The sequence below is a fragment of the Furipterus horrens genome, unplaced genomic scaffold, assembly GCF_987537825.1.
Source record: "Furipterus horrens unplaced genomic scaffold, mFurHor1.1.pri manual_scaffold_7, whole genome shotgun sequence".
NCBI lineage: Eukaryota > Metazoa > Chordata > Mammalia > Chiroptera > Furipteridae > Furipterus > Furipterus horrens.
Genome location: NW_028327177.1, coordinates 787,065 through 801,254, shown reverse-complemented (window position 1 = coordinate 801,254; position 14,190 = coordinate 787,065). Strand labels below are relative to the sequence as shown.

The window sequence follows — 14,190 nt, the reverse complement described above, 5'->3', positions numbered from 1 at the left end:
TGGGAGAGCGGTCGCCACCTCTGACCTCAGGCAGCCCTGGGGTGGAGGAATCGAGGCAGGAGTGGCTGCCCCTGCAGCCCCCCGGCATCCTTGCTGGTGGCCACCATCCTTGGGGTGGGTCCTCAGGGTCCCGGACAGTTTGAGGCGCCCCTCCCCCAGTGCCGGACCATAGGATTCCTGGATTCTGGCACTCAGAAGTGAGCGCACAGCTGAGAAGTGGGGACCTGCGGGTACCTGGGGGCCTGAATCTGCTGTTTATGTGCTTCTCTGGGTCACCAAGCCTCATGCTCCCAAGGACTGGCCTGACCAGGCCTCTGTTCCCAATCTCCACTGTCACCCTAACCCAGTGACATGACAGATGTTGCCCAGACTGACCCCAGGGAGCCAGAAGAGCTGGTCAGGCCAAATACCTGGGCAGGCGGAAGTGCTCGGGGAAGCAGCCCAGACAGCCAGCATTCCCCCACGCCCTGGCCTGCCTGTGCCTGTGGCGGATGTCAGGGTCTGGAGAGAGCCGCTGGGTGGGGCCGGGACACAGGGCTCCTTGGGCGGAGCTGTGCGGGGCTGGCTGCAGCAGTGGTGTGGACACCTGGGCTTCTCTTCAGCTTGGGAAGCTTGAGGAGTCCCCCCGCCCCGGTGCCCTTGACAGGCGGGGGAGCCCAGTGCCACATTTGGATACAGGCAGCCCCAAGACCCTCTGTCTGGCACCTTACCCCCACCCCATGACTCCCGCTCCTGAGCCTCCAGCAGGGAGAGGCCTTCCCCAGAAACTCCCACAACTTCCAGGTGGGCACGGAAGCCCTCCTTTTCCCTGAAGCCCTGCCCTGCCCCGAGACCCAGCTCCCTGGACTCAGAGACCCCTCCAGCCCCACCCCTTAGCTATGATCCTGGCCCCCCTCAGATGTCAGCATGGGGCTGCCTCCCCACCCTGGCCAGGCCTGGGCCTTCCTAGGAGCACGAGCCTTCGTCTGCACCCAGCTACACCCCTCCTGGGAGGCTCTGTGTGAAGAAATGACTCAGGATCCCGGGCTGGTGCAGCTCAGTAGACTGAGCACCGGCCTGCGAACCGAAAGATCACTGGTTGGATTCCCAGTCAGGGCACATGCTTGGGTTGCGGGCCAGGTCTGGGGTTGGGGGCGCGCCAGAGGTGACTAATCGATGTTTCTCTACCCCTCCTTCTCCTTTTCTTCCCCTCTAAGTAAATAAATAAGATCATTTAAAGAAAACAACAAAGAAATGACTCATGACAAGTTGTGGGGACAGTGAGTGATTCATGTTAACTTCCGGTGGCCCCCCCTCCAGGCCCCACTGCTCCACGAGGTCCTCACAGCGGGGGGACGCCAGCGCGAAGTCTATGCACCAGGGCCTGCAGCTGCTCAGAGAGTGCCACCTGCAGGGAGGAGAGCAGGGGACCATAGTGGCCACGGGCGCGGAGGGCACCCAGGCAGGTGGCAGGTGTGGGTCCTCCGCCCACCTGGTACGGTGCAGGCTGCTCCAGCCGCCTGTGTTCGGGGCTGAGGCGGCTCAGGGACAGCTGGGCGAGGGCTCTAGACTCGGCCAGAGACGGGAGGGGCTCACACAGCTGCGGGGAGAGGGGAGGCAAGGGCTGGCTCAGGGTCGGGGGCAGGGCTGGGTTTGGGTGCAGGTGCAGACTAAGGGGGTGTGTGAAGTGGTCACCTGTCCTTGCTGGACGCAGAGTCGCAGGAGTGGCTCCACTTGGGTCGGCCTCACAGTACGGGACTCCTGGGCCCCGCAAGGCCAGACCCTCAGCTCCTGGCCGGCCTGGGGTGGTGGCTCCTCTGCCAACTGCAGCACATCCAACAGCAGAGCCCCTGGGTGTGGTGGGGCAACCAAGAATGATGGGGGGGCCTGGGAATGATGTGGGGGCCTGGGCCTTGAGGGGACAACAGGAGGGGCCTCACCATTGGAGCCCAGAAGCCGAAAGGCAGCCTTGCTCCCAGGCAATGTCTGCTTCTCGGGGTCCTCAGTCAGCTTCATTCGTGGCTGGTCTCCCACGGACACCAGCTGCAGGGACAGGGTGTTGAAGGAGCTGGCCCTTTCGTGCCCAACCCACGACCCCACGGCCTGCCTCCATGAGGCCCCAGGCCCTGTCCACACCTTGTAGACGCAGCCCAGAGAAGGCTGGCGGGGGCAGGTGACCATGCTGGTGCCAATGCCGATGACGTTCACCTCACTGCCCTGGAGGACAGTGGAGGAGGTGCCCTGAGCTCAGCCAGCATTGGCAGGCCCAGGATGCCCTTTGCCACCCTGTGCAAGCCCTGCCCCAACCCACCTCCTGGGCCAGCCGGGCCAGCTCCTCCTCATCAATGTTGTTGCTGACAGCGATGGGGACCGTCTCCAGCCAGGGCATCTGGAACCTGTGATGGAGGGCAATCCCTCAGAAGTCTCAATTCACCAGGGCTCCCTCCCTGCCCTCATCCACACGGGCTCTTGCCTCCCCAGAGAGCCATAATGTCTCCACTAAGGTAGCCGCAGATTAAAGCTGCCCACTGTGGCAAGGGCAGGGTCCCTCCCCTCCTGCCCCATCCCAATGTGGGTGCCCCTGCGGGGGTCCCTCAGCAGGCACAGCCCCTCCGGGACTCACTTGGCTGCAGTGGTCCGGAAAAGCGCTCGGATCTCCTGGGCCTGCTGAAGCAGGTCACCGCTGTCCAGCCTCACCCCCACTGCCCGGTAGCCCAGCTCACCCAGGGCCAGGGCTACCGCCAGGAAGTTGGGAAGGCCGCTTCTGCGAGCAAGGACAAGCCGGTCAGGAAGCTGCAGCTGCTCTGCTGAGCCCCCCCGGGGGTGCCTGGGTCTCACCTCCTCACACTGTAGGTGTCCAGCAGGCCCTGGAAGGCACGGGGAAAGGCCAGGGCATAGGCCACGAAGGCCGCCCGCTCCCCCGGGTGTGGCTCCTGCACCCCCAGTCCCAGGTGGGCACACACGCGCTCCAGCCAGGCCTCCACGAGGGTGGCCAGATCCACCCTGGGGCCCTGACCAGTGGCAGGAGCCAACATCTAGGGAGAAGGATCAGTGAAGGGTTGGGGATCAGAGTGCAGGGTGGGGTCTGGCTCACACCTGGCTGAGGGTCTGATTAGGGGTAATGCCACTTGCCTACCACCTTCCCAGTGCAGCACTGGGGCTACCTGCCCAGGGTGGCCTGATGACCCAGATATGGCATCTGCCCTTGTGCAGAGCAGGGATTGGACCGCCCCGCCCCCCGGCACGAGAGCTGGCCTTGGACTACCCTCTAGAGTTCAGCAGGGGAGAGAAGGGTACTGACCGGGTCAGGGGGCACCTCAGTGCCTGAAAAGGAAGTGACGAAGGAATGCGCCAGGGTTCCCACCACGGGCACGCCCCTCAGCTGTCCTGCCAGCACGTTGCTGCTGCCATCGAAGCCTAGGCCAGGGCATCGGGCAGCATTGGGGGACTCCAGGCCGTGAGTGGGGGGGGGCTTTCAGGCTGGGTCTCCTCCTTTGCCCACCCTTGCCTCCTTCCCTGCCCCTTACCCCCCAGGTAGCTGTAGGTGGAGGCTGTGAGGGCCCCGTCGGGGCCCTGAGCGCGCCGCAACCCCATCTCCAGCAGCCGTTTCTCTGGCCCTGCGATCAGGCGAAGCCGCGCCGCGTTTGTAGCGATGAGGCTGTGGGGGGCAAGTGAGCGGGAAACCCTGCACTGCAACCACGGAGCCCGGAGCCGGGACCCGGGACCCCGGACCCCGGACCCCGGCGCGCGGAGCCACGCCCACGCCCGCAAGGGCCCGCCCCCCGGAAGTCCGAGCTCCTGCCGTGGCGCCGGCAGCCCGTTGGTCCCACCTGGCGTAGCTGACCAGGCAGAGGAGGGGCGTCTCCAGCAGCTGCACCACCAGGAGCGGTCCCGACACCTGCAGCAGCGGCACCTGCGGGTAGGGTGTCAGCTGGCAGCCGCAGGACCTCATTCGGGCCCACCCCTCCGCCCCGCTCAGCCCAGCCCGCACTCACGCCGGGGAAGGCGAGGGAGCCCTCGGGCAGGGCCCGCACCGTCACCCCAGAGCAGTCAAGGGCCCGGAGGTGCTCGAAGAATGCGGGGTCAGTGTCTGGAGGCAACACCGAGGCCAGGAACTGCACGTCTAGAGGCGACAAAAGCCCTCGTGGGCTGGGGCAAGCGCGCAGCCAGGGGGCGCTCACCGGGGCGGAGACGTCTGGACGGCCCAGGGGAGGCTCGTCGGGGCGTCTTATGGGGGCAGGGGGAGCTCCTCGAATGGGAGGGCCCTGTCTGGGTGCTGGGGTCCCTGGCGACGAAGAGGGGTTCATGGGGGTACCTGCGTCGCGCAGGCAGAAGGCGCGCAAGAAGCGCACACAGTCGCGCAGCCCGGCGGCCAGGGCGAAGGCGCCACCGAACGGACAGCGGCGGAAAAAGAGCTCGAACTCGGCGAGGTCGTGCGCCCGGCCCGCGCGCCAGTAGCCCAGCGCCATGGTGGCCTGGTAAAGGTCGGTGAGCAGCGGGCGCGCCGCCGCGCGCCCCTCGGGGTCCTGCTCCGCCGCCATCTCACCCCGGCGCCTGGACTCCGGCCTCCCCGCCCCGGCCGGCCCACGTGACACCACGCTCCCAAACAGCGGGAACGCCGGGCTGCTAGTCAACACGCAGCAAACCGGGAGCTCGGAGGGCGGGGACACACGGGAAGCAACCGCTTTTCCCACAAGAATGGGCGGGACAGGTCTGCCGGCCTCTCGACTCAGGTGTCCGGCGACCGGACCCCGGTTGCCACGGGAATGTGTCTGCTCCTCTCAGCCCCTCAAACGCATGGCCCTCTGGCTCCCAACTCTGCATTGGGTGGAGGGTAGAAGAGGGCAGTGTAACTCCACCTCCTGCTAGGCTTCGTCAGGCTCCACTGGAAGCCAACCCAGGCGGAGGGGCAGAGGTAGAGGCAATTCTCAAGTGAGCTGCACTTCCGCGCTCTGGAACCAGCCAGCCTGGGGCCCACCCCCAACTGGCACCAAGGCCTCCAGGTTCTGCACCTTAAGCCCCACAGGAGTCCTGTAGAACAGGGCAGCCCTAGCTGGTGTGGCTCGGTGGATTGAGTGCTGGCCTGCAAACGAAGAGGCTGCCGGTAGATTCCCTGTCAGGGCACCTGCCTGGGTTATGGGCTGGGCTCCCAGTTGGGGGCCTGCAAGGGGCAACCAACTGATGTTTCTCTCCCTCTCTTCCTCCTTTCCCCTCTCTCTGAAAATAAAATCTTAAAAACAAAACAGGGTGGCCTCAGGCCCCCCACTGCCAAGGGGCATTCATCCCTGTGTGGCTCAGTGCCCTGGAGACCAGCAGTAACTGCAGCCCACACCTTCCTCCCAAACGCGGAGTGTGGCCACCTCACCGACCATGCTGGCCAGTCCAGGGGAGGAACCCTGAGTGACCGACAGGGCTGGAGGAGGGGCAGGCAGGGCTCCACAGGTCAGGGTGTCATGGGACCTGCCCAGGGCCCAGGCCCCCAGCAGGTAGAGCAGCGAGGCAGTGTGCTGGGAGGGAGGGTGGACACCCTGGGAAGGCTGAGAGGGCCAGGGCTGGGAGGCAGGGTCCCACACGGGTCAGACTTGGCGAGGCAGGCAACTCTGGTCACAGCAGCAGGGCCAGGCTGGCCACTGGGACCTCTGTTTCCTGGAGAGCTGCAGGCTGGCACTTCTGCTCCCACAGAGGCAGCTCAGCCAGGAACGGAGCAAGAGGCAGCAGAGAGGAGAGGGCGAAGGGCTGGGGCACCTCTGGGCCAGTACAGTGAGGAGCTAAGCCATGCCTCCCCTGCCCGGCTTCAGCAGCTGGAGCTGGACGTGTCACCCAATGGGTGAGTGAAGACAGGAGGGCAGCCAGAGAGGGAATGGAGAAGGGGTGGGCGGAGGGCGAGCTCACAGAGCCATGGAAGGCTGGGCAGAGGCCACGCCTGGGACCACTCATGTAGGAGAGGTGGGGGGTCAGATGGGACACTGCTGGGGCCAGGCAGGGTGCTGCTCACTGAAGGCCGCCCACCCCTGGGCCCATATTTCAGGACAGGAGCCAGACAGCAGGAATCTCAGTCTTTAATAAGTGACAGGGATGTGCGCGCAGGCCCGGGGCTTAGATCTTGTTGAAAGCAGCGATGTCGACACTCTGTACCTGGAGAGAGAAGGGCCAGTGGTCAGGGGGGCCCAGTCTCCCGAAGGCCCGCTGCTGCTGCGCCCCCACCCCCACCCCCCCCCCCCCCCCCCCCCGGTGCGGGCCTGTCCACTCACGTGCTCCTCGAACTTGGTGATCTCCTCTTCCAGCAGGTCGGTCCCCACCTTGTCGTCCTCCACCACACACTGGATCTGCAGCTTGCGGATGCCATAGCCCACGGGCACCAGCTTGGAGCCCTGCCAGGTCAGCCCATCCAGCTGGACAGAGCGCACGCAGGCCTCGAGCTGGGCCATATCCGTCTCATCATCCCACTAGGGGACAAAGCGGAGGAGAGGCTGGGTCAGGAGCCTGCAGACACCAGGGGAGGCCTCCCGTGCGGCAGAGAGCCATTCCAATGAGGCCCTGCACCCGTCTCTCTCTCCTGAGCCCCCGATTTCTGATCCCCACACAGGGAGGCAGGATGGGTGGCTCACAGGCTTAACGTCCAGGAGGATGGACGACTTGGCCACCAGCGCAGGCTTCTTGGCCTTCTTCTCCGCGTACCGCCGCAGCCGCTCCTCCCGCAGCTTGATGGCCTCCTTGTCCTCCTCCTCGTCACTGCCAAACAGGTCGATGTCATCATCCTCATCGTCCTCTGTGGCGGTGGCAGCCTTCTTGGTGGGGGGTTCCACTTGGCGCATGGGAGACACGTGCTGCCAAAGGGGAGGGGACGCTGAGACCTACACGCCCTGGCTGGCAGGCCTGGAGGACATGGGGACCCAGGCCTCCGGCCCTTGCTGCCTCCCAGGCCAGCTTCCTGCTCCCGTGTGACACTAGGCACAGGGACGCTGCTCTGGGAGGGCACACACCTGGGTCTGCGGGGCTGTGGGCCGGTGGGTGGGCATGCTCTTCTCCAGCACACTCAGCCGGGCCCCTAGCTTGGAGACGGCCTGCTGCAGGTCCCGCACCACTGCAGGAGGGAGGGAGATACTGGTCAGACAGCAGGGGGCCGGGCTGCGACCCTCGCCCCCAGGCCCAGGGCCTCACCGCCTCTCAGGCTCTGGTTCTCCACCTCCAGGCTGGCGATCCGGAGGATGAGCTCACTGTGGTCTCCACCGGGCCCACTGGAGGCCCCCCCAGGGCCTGAGCTCTGCAAGGCAGGGGGAGGGTAAGGGCCTGGCACCCACCCCACTCCAAGGTCCCCCACTCACAGCCACTGAGAAGCACAGCCCCGAGCTGGGTGGGAGGCCAGTGAGACACCAGACAGCAGTACTGTGAGCCCCGCGGGGTCCCCCGCCAGGCTCCTCCCAGGAAAGGAGGCAGCGGCCTGTGAGCGTGAGACCACGCAACATTCTCAGCCAAGCAGAAGGCACAGACTGAAAGCTCAGAGCCACGGCTTTCACTGCCTGGTGCTTGTGAATGAGCAGGACTTACGGTCCCAGGGGCAGCCTGGCCTGAGGCCTCAGGGGGTCTGGGCAGCATGGCCTTGAGCTGGAAACGGGAGGGGAGAGGTTGAGGGACCAGCAGGGGTGAAAAGGAGCAGGCCCGTGCATTGGCCAGTGCAGGGCCTCGCACCCCTGGCCACGCACCCACTGTCTGGCTTGCAAAGTCTGGGTGTCCTGGGAACCGAAGCCCAGCCCATGGCAGACCCATGCAGAGCTGCTTTGGGAGTCACCTCCAGGGCTCCAGGGCTCCAGCCCGTGTGACTCCCAGTGGAATGGTTCCAGGGATAGCGTGCCCCTGGCTCTGTCCCCAGGATCACTGTCCCCCTCCAGTGTCCAACCATGATGAAGGCCTTGGCCTGAGGCCCACCCATGCAGTCACAGGACAAGCCACTGCTCTGCACACCCCAGAACAAGGACGGCTAAAGGTCCCCAGAGAGGAGAGGCTGCCAGGTGGCTGGCTCCCTGCCACAGACCAGTGGGCAGTGCAAGGCCAGCGCTGTCCCGGGATCCACTGACCAGCTTACTCCGAGCAGAGCCAGCCCAGCATGACCAGGGTACCGTGTGGCTAGGGAAGGAACACCGTGGGGACCAGGGTCTGCTCATGCCACTCCCCTCCTCTAGGCTCAACTCAGAACCCGACTTTAATCAGTGAACAGCACACTGCCGCCCTGCAGCCCACACTGAGAGCTGGGCTGGACCCCCCGCCACCGTCAGCCGCAACCCCCACTGCGGCCCGGCTCCCAGCACCACCCCGCTATGGCCTCCAACAGCGCCTCCCACAGGGCTCAGTGCCCGGACGCAAGTGAGCTGGCTCCCTGGCCTCTGAGCCCTGCTGTGCCTGCTGCTGCGCAGGGCCCACTGGTGGGGGGACCAGGGTAGGAGGCTCGCATGCCTCGGCCTCACCCACAGCAGCCCGCCCCACCCCGCGAACGCGCATCCAGGGAGGCCCGAGGAAGCCAGCAAGCCCAGGGCCTCAGAGCAGGGCCACACCCCGAAGTCTGGAATCTAGAACCCTCATCCCCACCCGGACCCTGTGCATGGCACCAGGCAGTTGCCAGGAACCTCTGGGTAAAGTCTTGTCTGCTGCGCGCCACACCACCCAAACCGGAGCCTGGGGCTGTTATCGGCTGGGTCACGAGGCTCTAACGTTCCCGGGAGCCTCACCCAGCACCTCAAGCAGGGTTTACTTGAGGTGGGGTCTTTTCAGTGAGGATCCGGTTAGAATGAGGAGATGGGGGGCCTAACCCAATGACTGGTGATCTTATAAGGCGCAGGACAAGGACTGACGGGCCTTCCGCACGCCAAGGGGCAAGGCCTCGGAGGGAAGGAGCCCTGCCCACACCTCGGTCCTGGACTCAGCCCCCGGGCCGTGAGAGGATGCTGTTTAAGCTGCTGGTCTGTGGGGCTTTGTTAGCCAAGCCCCAGCAGCACGCACAGCTCTCCGCAAAGACACGGACCCAGCAGCTGACAGCACAGCCAGTCTCCTGAGCGTGGGCAGGTAGAGCCTCCTGGGCGCAAAGACCGGCCCAAACCCTGTCCAGCAGGAGGCAAGGCAGAAAGGAGCAAGTAGGGGCCGAGCGCAAGCAGGGCCTGCTCGGCAGATGCGGCGGTACCACCTCCCGGGGGACACCTGCTCAGGGCTGCCCGGCCTGTGGCCTGGAGCCAGTACACCTGAACCAGCTGTGCAGGCAGGTGACCTCACATGGCAGACGTGCTGAAGGTGAGGAGCTGGGAGGTCACCCTGGATGACGCAAGTGGCCCAGTGTCATCACAAGGGGCCACAGAAGAGGGAAGCCGGGAGCGAGAAGATGTGACAGAGGCAAGGTCAGAGCCATGATACTGCTAGCCAGAGCCACAGGCCAAGCAGTGTGAGCAGTTTCCAGAAGCTGGAGAAGGAGAGGGATTTTCTCCTGGAGTCTCCAGAAGGCACACAGCCTTGCAGACATGGCCATCAAGGCCGGACACCCCTTGCGTCCAGAGGGATAAACAGGTCCCAGCTCCCCTGGCCAGGAAGGCGGAGCAGTTTGCTGCCTTCCAGGGACACAGCTGCCGCCCAGGCTGCGGTAGAGGTGGACGGGGTCCTGTCCTCTCCTGACCCACCAGGGACCAGAATGACGAGCTGGGCTGCAGCAGCCCTGCCTGGTCCTCAAATCCAAAATGGTGCCCATTCTGTGATCTGAACTCCACACCCTGTGAACCTCTTTGGGGAGGCCAAGGCCTAGAGGGAAGGGAGGCTTCCTGCAGGGAGCGAGCAGAAATAAAAGTGGCTAGGGCGGGGAGGGAGCCAGGGAAACCCGGGGGAGCCACAGCAAGCAGCAGGAACACAGCCGGCCTCTCCCCGAAAGTGCTCCAAGGGCAGAGCGGTCGGCAGCCCTGGCGCGAGCAGACGGGCAGCTGGGAGGCGCGGCCGTACTCACTCCCGCCAGGGATCTCTGGATGTTCTCCCTGGCTCTCGCAATGTCCCGGAGGATCACGCTTGCGCCGTTCTCCTGCAGACAGTGCAGAAAGAACCAATCTTCTATTTCCATTAAAGAGGAAAACAGGGAAAAAGAAAGCAAAAAGCAGCCCCCGTCCCGCAGGTGAGAATGAGGAAGTGATGCGCAGAACGCAAGCTCAGCGGGGCAGCAGGAAGCGCGTGGTGCTGAGCTCTGCAGCCGTGCCGACAGGCCCGCCCAGGGCTGTGGGCACGTGCCGCCCGCCAAAGACCCCCAGCAGCACCTGGAGCAGAGCCCCGGCCCTCTGGGCGCTGGCGCAGCCCTCACCTGGCACGCGGAGCCAGCCAAAGGCCCATTCAGCTGCTCGTAGAACTTTCTTTCCGCGTCGTCATATTTGAACTTGTCGAACCAGATCTTCTCGTGCACGAGGAAGTTTGTGGTCATTTTCCTGCTGGGATGAAAAGCGAAGCTAAGACAGCCTGGCCTGCACAAGCACCCCTTCTGCCAGCCCAGCCGTGATGGCGCAGGCAGCGGTCCCGGCCTGGGGGAGACAAGGCCTCCAGGCTCCATGGCAGAGCGTGCAAGCCCCCTGCCCCCTGCCCCCACCGCCGCCCCCAGGGCTCCCTGCGGTGCTCAGGCTACAATCTCAGACCTGTCCCCCAGAACAGCGGCTCTCAAAGCGTGGCCAGGAACCTCTAGGGGGCCCGAGGGCCCCTTCTCCAAGCACACATTTGTGCAAGGCTGGATTTACGTAGACAACACACACCCACGCCTAAACGCAGAAGCAGGTGGGGCGCCGCTGTCCCCTGTGAAGCCAGACTAAAGACTGCAAAGTGCAAAGGCAGGCCACTTGCTCACTGGAGTTCTTTCCCTACAGGAAAGCTGTTTCTCATGAAAACATCTTATCACATGCAACAGGCCCACTGCTACCCTTCGGTAAATACACCTCGCGTTTCTGCTGCTGTGATACAAACCCACAGGTCCAACGGCAGCTCACGGGGGTCCGGGATCAGCAAGTCTGAGAGCTGCTGCTCCAGGCCCGAGAGCCACACCCGGGTCACGAGCTATGCCTGTTCGGGCCGCTCGGGAAGACACCCACCCGCTTCCCCGCTGCTTGACGAGGTGGGGGAGCGGCCACGGCCCTGGCCCGCAGAGCCCCCCACCGCTCCTCACCGAACGTGATGGAAAGGACCCAGCCCCACCAATTCTGTGCTGAGAAGCCCAGGCTGTCACTGAGCCTCGCCAAGGGTCCTCTGGGGGCTGGGCTCGCTGGGGAGAAGCCAGGTCCAGAGGCAGTTTCAGAGCTGTGCCCCCACCGCTGCCTGGCAGGGGCGCTCCCCACGGTGGGGCCTATGCCGTCAAACCATCAGATCAGCCCACAGAAGGGCACAACCAAGGTCGCTTGCCAGGAGTCCAGGGACCAGGCCGCTGCCACTTCCCTGGAAACCCAGGGAGCCCCTTGAAGTCCTGCCTGGGTGGGGCACAGCCTCCTGCACCCCACGGCCCCCAGCTCCCTGCTGTGCATCTTCTCTTGAGGCCAACAATCTCTGCCCAGCTGGTTGAGAACCGCTTTTGTGGCCAGATGCGGGCCTGCCCGAGCCCTGGCCTTTCCCAAGCCCCTGGCCTCCAGACTGCCGCTGGCACTGCATGACCCCATCCTTGGGCACGGCCCCTGGGTCCCCAGGCTGAACACAAGTCTGCCTTGCGCCACGGGTATCTTTCAGGCTCAGGCCGACGGCTGGCCCTGACCTGGTGTACCTGAGACCCCACCTTATCTCACAGGTGGTCACAGAGGACAAGGGAGGCAGGGGTGAACAGAGGAGGGGCAGGTGGGGCATGCTGACCCCGTGGTGCCCAAGGGCCAGGAGCCAGGAGCCTTCAGTGCTCCCCGGGAGCTGCCCAGCCAAGAAAACCCTGTGTGGAGCAGACTGAGCCCTGTGCTGACTTCCCTCCGTCAGGAGCCCACAAGTTTGGGACCCCTGCGGAGTGACCCTGAAGCTTGCTCTGACCAGCCCACTCCCGTGTCCCACTCAGCCGGGTCCAGGGGTCTCGGGGAGAGCCCGCGGGGCAGGGGCAGGGCGGGGAGCACACATGGCCCAGCTTGGGCAGCCCGAATGCACACCCGCCCGCGTGTTTCTCCTACTTGGGTCTCAGGCTGGACATAGACGGGCCAGACCGGGCACCGGGGCGGTGAGCCAGAGCCGCGCCTTCAAGGCACCAGGCCGTGCGCAGGGCCCTGGCAGCGTGGTGGCGGCACTCGGCGCTGTCGTAGGTGGGCTTGCTGAGCCAGGGGGCCTCCGCGTCCTTGTGCAGGAAGTGCCCGTAGGGCAGAGCAGATGCTGCGGCCTCCCCGTCAGCCCGCCTCAGCCCAGCACGCTTGCTTCCCACGCTGTTGCGGCTCCGTCGGTCTCTGCGGCCCCGCCTGGCACTCTCGGCCTGGAGGGCTCGCTCCTGCAGGCGCACCTTCCCAGGGGGGTGGCCATCAAACAGGGCCTCGTAGAAGCCCCTCTCAGCTGCGTCGTAGAGCGGCTTCTCCAGCCACACCTCCCGCACCAGCGCCTGCAGGCTGCCTAGCGGGGGCCGGCCGTTGGCTGGTGCGTGGGGCTGGTGGGTGAGGGTCGGGTCCAGGGCAGGAGCCCGCTGGCCTGTGTCAGCAGCCCCCAGCCTGCTGCTCCCCTCTGTGGCCAACAGCAGAGCCTGAGACCACTCCACGACTGCCCGCTCAGCCTGGTCAAAAGCAGACTTGTTGACCCAGATGCCCCAGGTCACGTGGTGGCAGGCCACCTGGCTCCCGTGGATGCAAGGACCCCTGGGAGCCAGTGCCAGTGGCCGGGCTGCCTGGGCAGCCACGTCTGCCAGCCTCTGGCGGTAGGAGCTCTCCGCGTGGTCAAAAAGTGGCTTGTCCAGCCAGACGTGATCAGCCGAGAGGCCCACGAGGGCCAGGTCTGCCCGGCCAAGCCAGCTCTTTGGGGAGCGCTTCCTCTTCTTCTGCAGGGGCTGCCTCCCATTACGGCTCTTCCCGGGACCGCCCCTGCAGCTGTCGGGGGCCTCGGCCGCCTCCGCGGCGTCCTCCGGCCCCGGCCCATTCATGGCGGGCGCCTGGGCTGGGAGCTGCTGGGCGGCCTCCCCGCACATCCGCGTGTCCTCCCCGACGGCGTCCAGGGCGCAGCAGGCCTTCCTGCTCCTCATCTTCCGCGCAGCATTGAAAGCAAGCACAAGGAGGCAGTTGAGCACAGCCGGCCCCTTGGCCAGCGCCCCACCCCCTGCAGCCTGGCTGGCGGGCCTGGCGGAGCTGGGGGTGCTTCCCACAGGGGGTGCCATCAGGCAACATGCATGGACCCCAAGTCAAATCTGCGAGGAGCTCAGGGAAGCAACGAAGAAGCAGCATGTGTATACGGACGTGGGAACATCTGCATTCTTTTAACCACACAGCTTCTCTAAGCCAACCTGCACCCACCCGACAAAGAGGTCCAGAGAGCTGTTTCCAAACCTCAGAAACCTTTCCCCATAGAGACCCCAAACAGGGACGCCAGGCAAAACAGAGGGCACACTCAGCTAACCTCCCACGGGGACCACGCGTAACCTTGCCAACAGGCGCGCCCCTGGAACGGGTGGGACCCCCTCACACTGGAAGGCTGCCCGCCGTGCACCTGAAACTTTAACTGGACGCCCCATGCTCTTGCTAAGTCCGGCCCCTCTTGAGGCGCTGGCTTTAAAGGAAGCACTTGGCGGCCTCTGAGGACGCTCATCTCGGGGTGCCCCACCTGAGTCGCCCACACCCACCACCCATTCCACGGGGAGCTGCCAGGGTCTCAGACAAGGGACGGCCTCTCAGAGGCAGCGGGGAGCAGAGGGTGAAGGCTCAGCCCCACGAGACCACATCAGGGCCGACAATGGTGACGCTGTGCGCGGAAGGAGCCCAGCGGGTCAGAGCCACGCTCCTCGGTCAGCGGCAGGCGCCTCAGACTGGCAGGCAATCAGCTCATACCTCTGGGTGCACTCGGCTGAGGGCGCCACCTGGACTGAGGCCCAGGACACCAGGACGCCCCCCTCGTTTCATCACCACTTGGTGGGAGGGCCCTGTCACTGGGATGGTGTGTGGGGGTGCTGTCCCCTGCTTCTGTGGTGCGGCCTAAGCAAGGGCCGACCCACAAGCCCAGAGCATCTACCTGCCAGGAAGGCCCTCGACCTGGGCGCCAAGGTCCCCAGAGGCAGGG

At 65.3% G+C, this 14,190-nt stretch overlaps 2 protein-coding genes across 8 annotated transcripts; both read right to left on the bottom strand.

The window, feature by feature from the left end:
- Nucleotides 1-1,248: 1,248 nt before the first annotated feature.
- On the bottom strand, nt 1,249-4,564 carry NAPRT (nicotinate phosphoribosyltransferase). The gene is made up of 13 exons (XM_090283273.1): nt 4,295-4,564; nt 3,975-4,102; nt 3,810-3,892; nt 3,507-3,637; nt 3,281-3,396; nt 2,818-3,014; nt 2,603-2,743; nt 2,291-2,375; nt 2,116-2,196; nt 1,920-2,022; nt 1,675-1,829; nt 1,472-1,579; nt 1,249-1,387 (listed from the first exon to the last, which is right to left on the bottom strand). Exons 1-13 carry the CDS (start codon nt 4,518-4,520, stop codon nt 1,322-1,324), a joined length of 1,620 nt encoding a protein of 539 aa, XP_090139399.1. The 5' UTR covers nt 4,521-4,564; the 3' UTR covers nt 1,249-1,321.
- Nucleotides 4,565-6,022: 1,458 nt separating this feature from the next.
- On the bottom strand, nt 6,023-13,512 carry EEF1D (eukaryotic translation elongation factor 1 delta). Of its 7 annotated transcripts, none has more exons than XM_090283265.1 (9): nt 12,117-13,503; nt 10,301-10,424; nt 9,956-10,027; nt 7,528-7,584; nt 7,141-7,243; nt 6,963-7,063; nt 6,588-6,806; nt 6,231-6,425; nt 6,023-6,114 (listed from the first exon to the last, which is right to left on the bottom strand). In XM_090283265.1, the coding sequence occupies exons 1-9, from the start codon at nt 13,292-13,294 to the stop codon at nt 6,076-6,078; spliced, it is 2,088 nt and encodes a 695-aa protein (XP_090139391.1). In that variant the 5' UTR covers nt 13,295-13,503; the 3' UTR covers nt 6,023-6,075. The 7 variants fall into 7 exon arrangements, with proteins under 7 accessions (XP_090139391.1, XP_090139392.1, XP_090139395.1 ...); XM_090283266.1 differs by having other exon boundaries at nt 10,301-10,421; XM_090283269.1 differs by lacking the exon at nt 9,956-10,027 and having other exon boundaries at nt 12,117-13,504.
- Between the last annotated feature and the right edge of the window lie 678 nt (nt 13,513-14,190).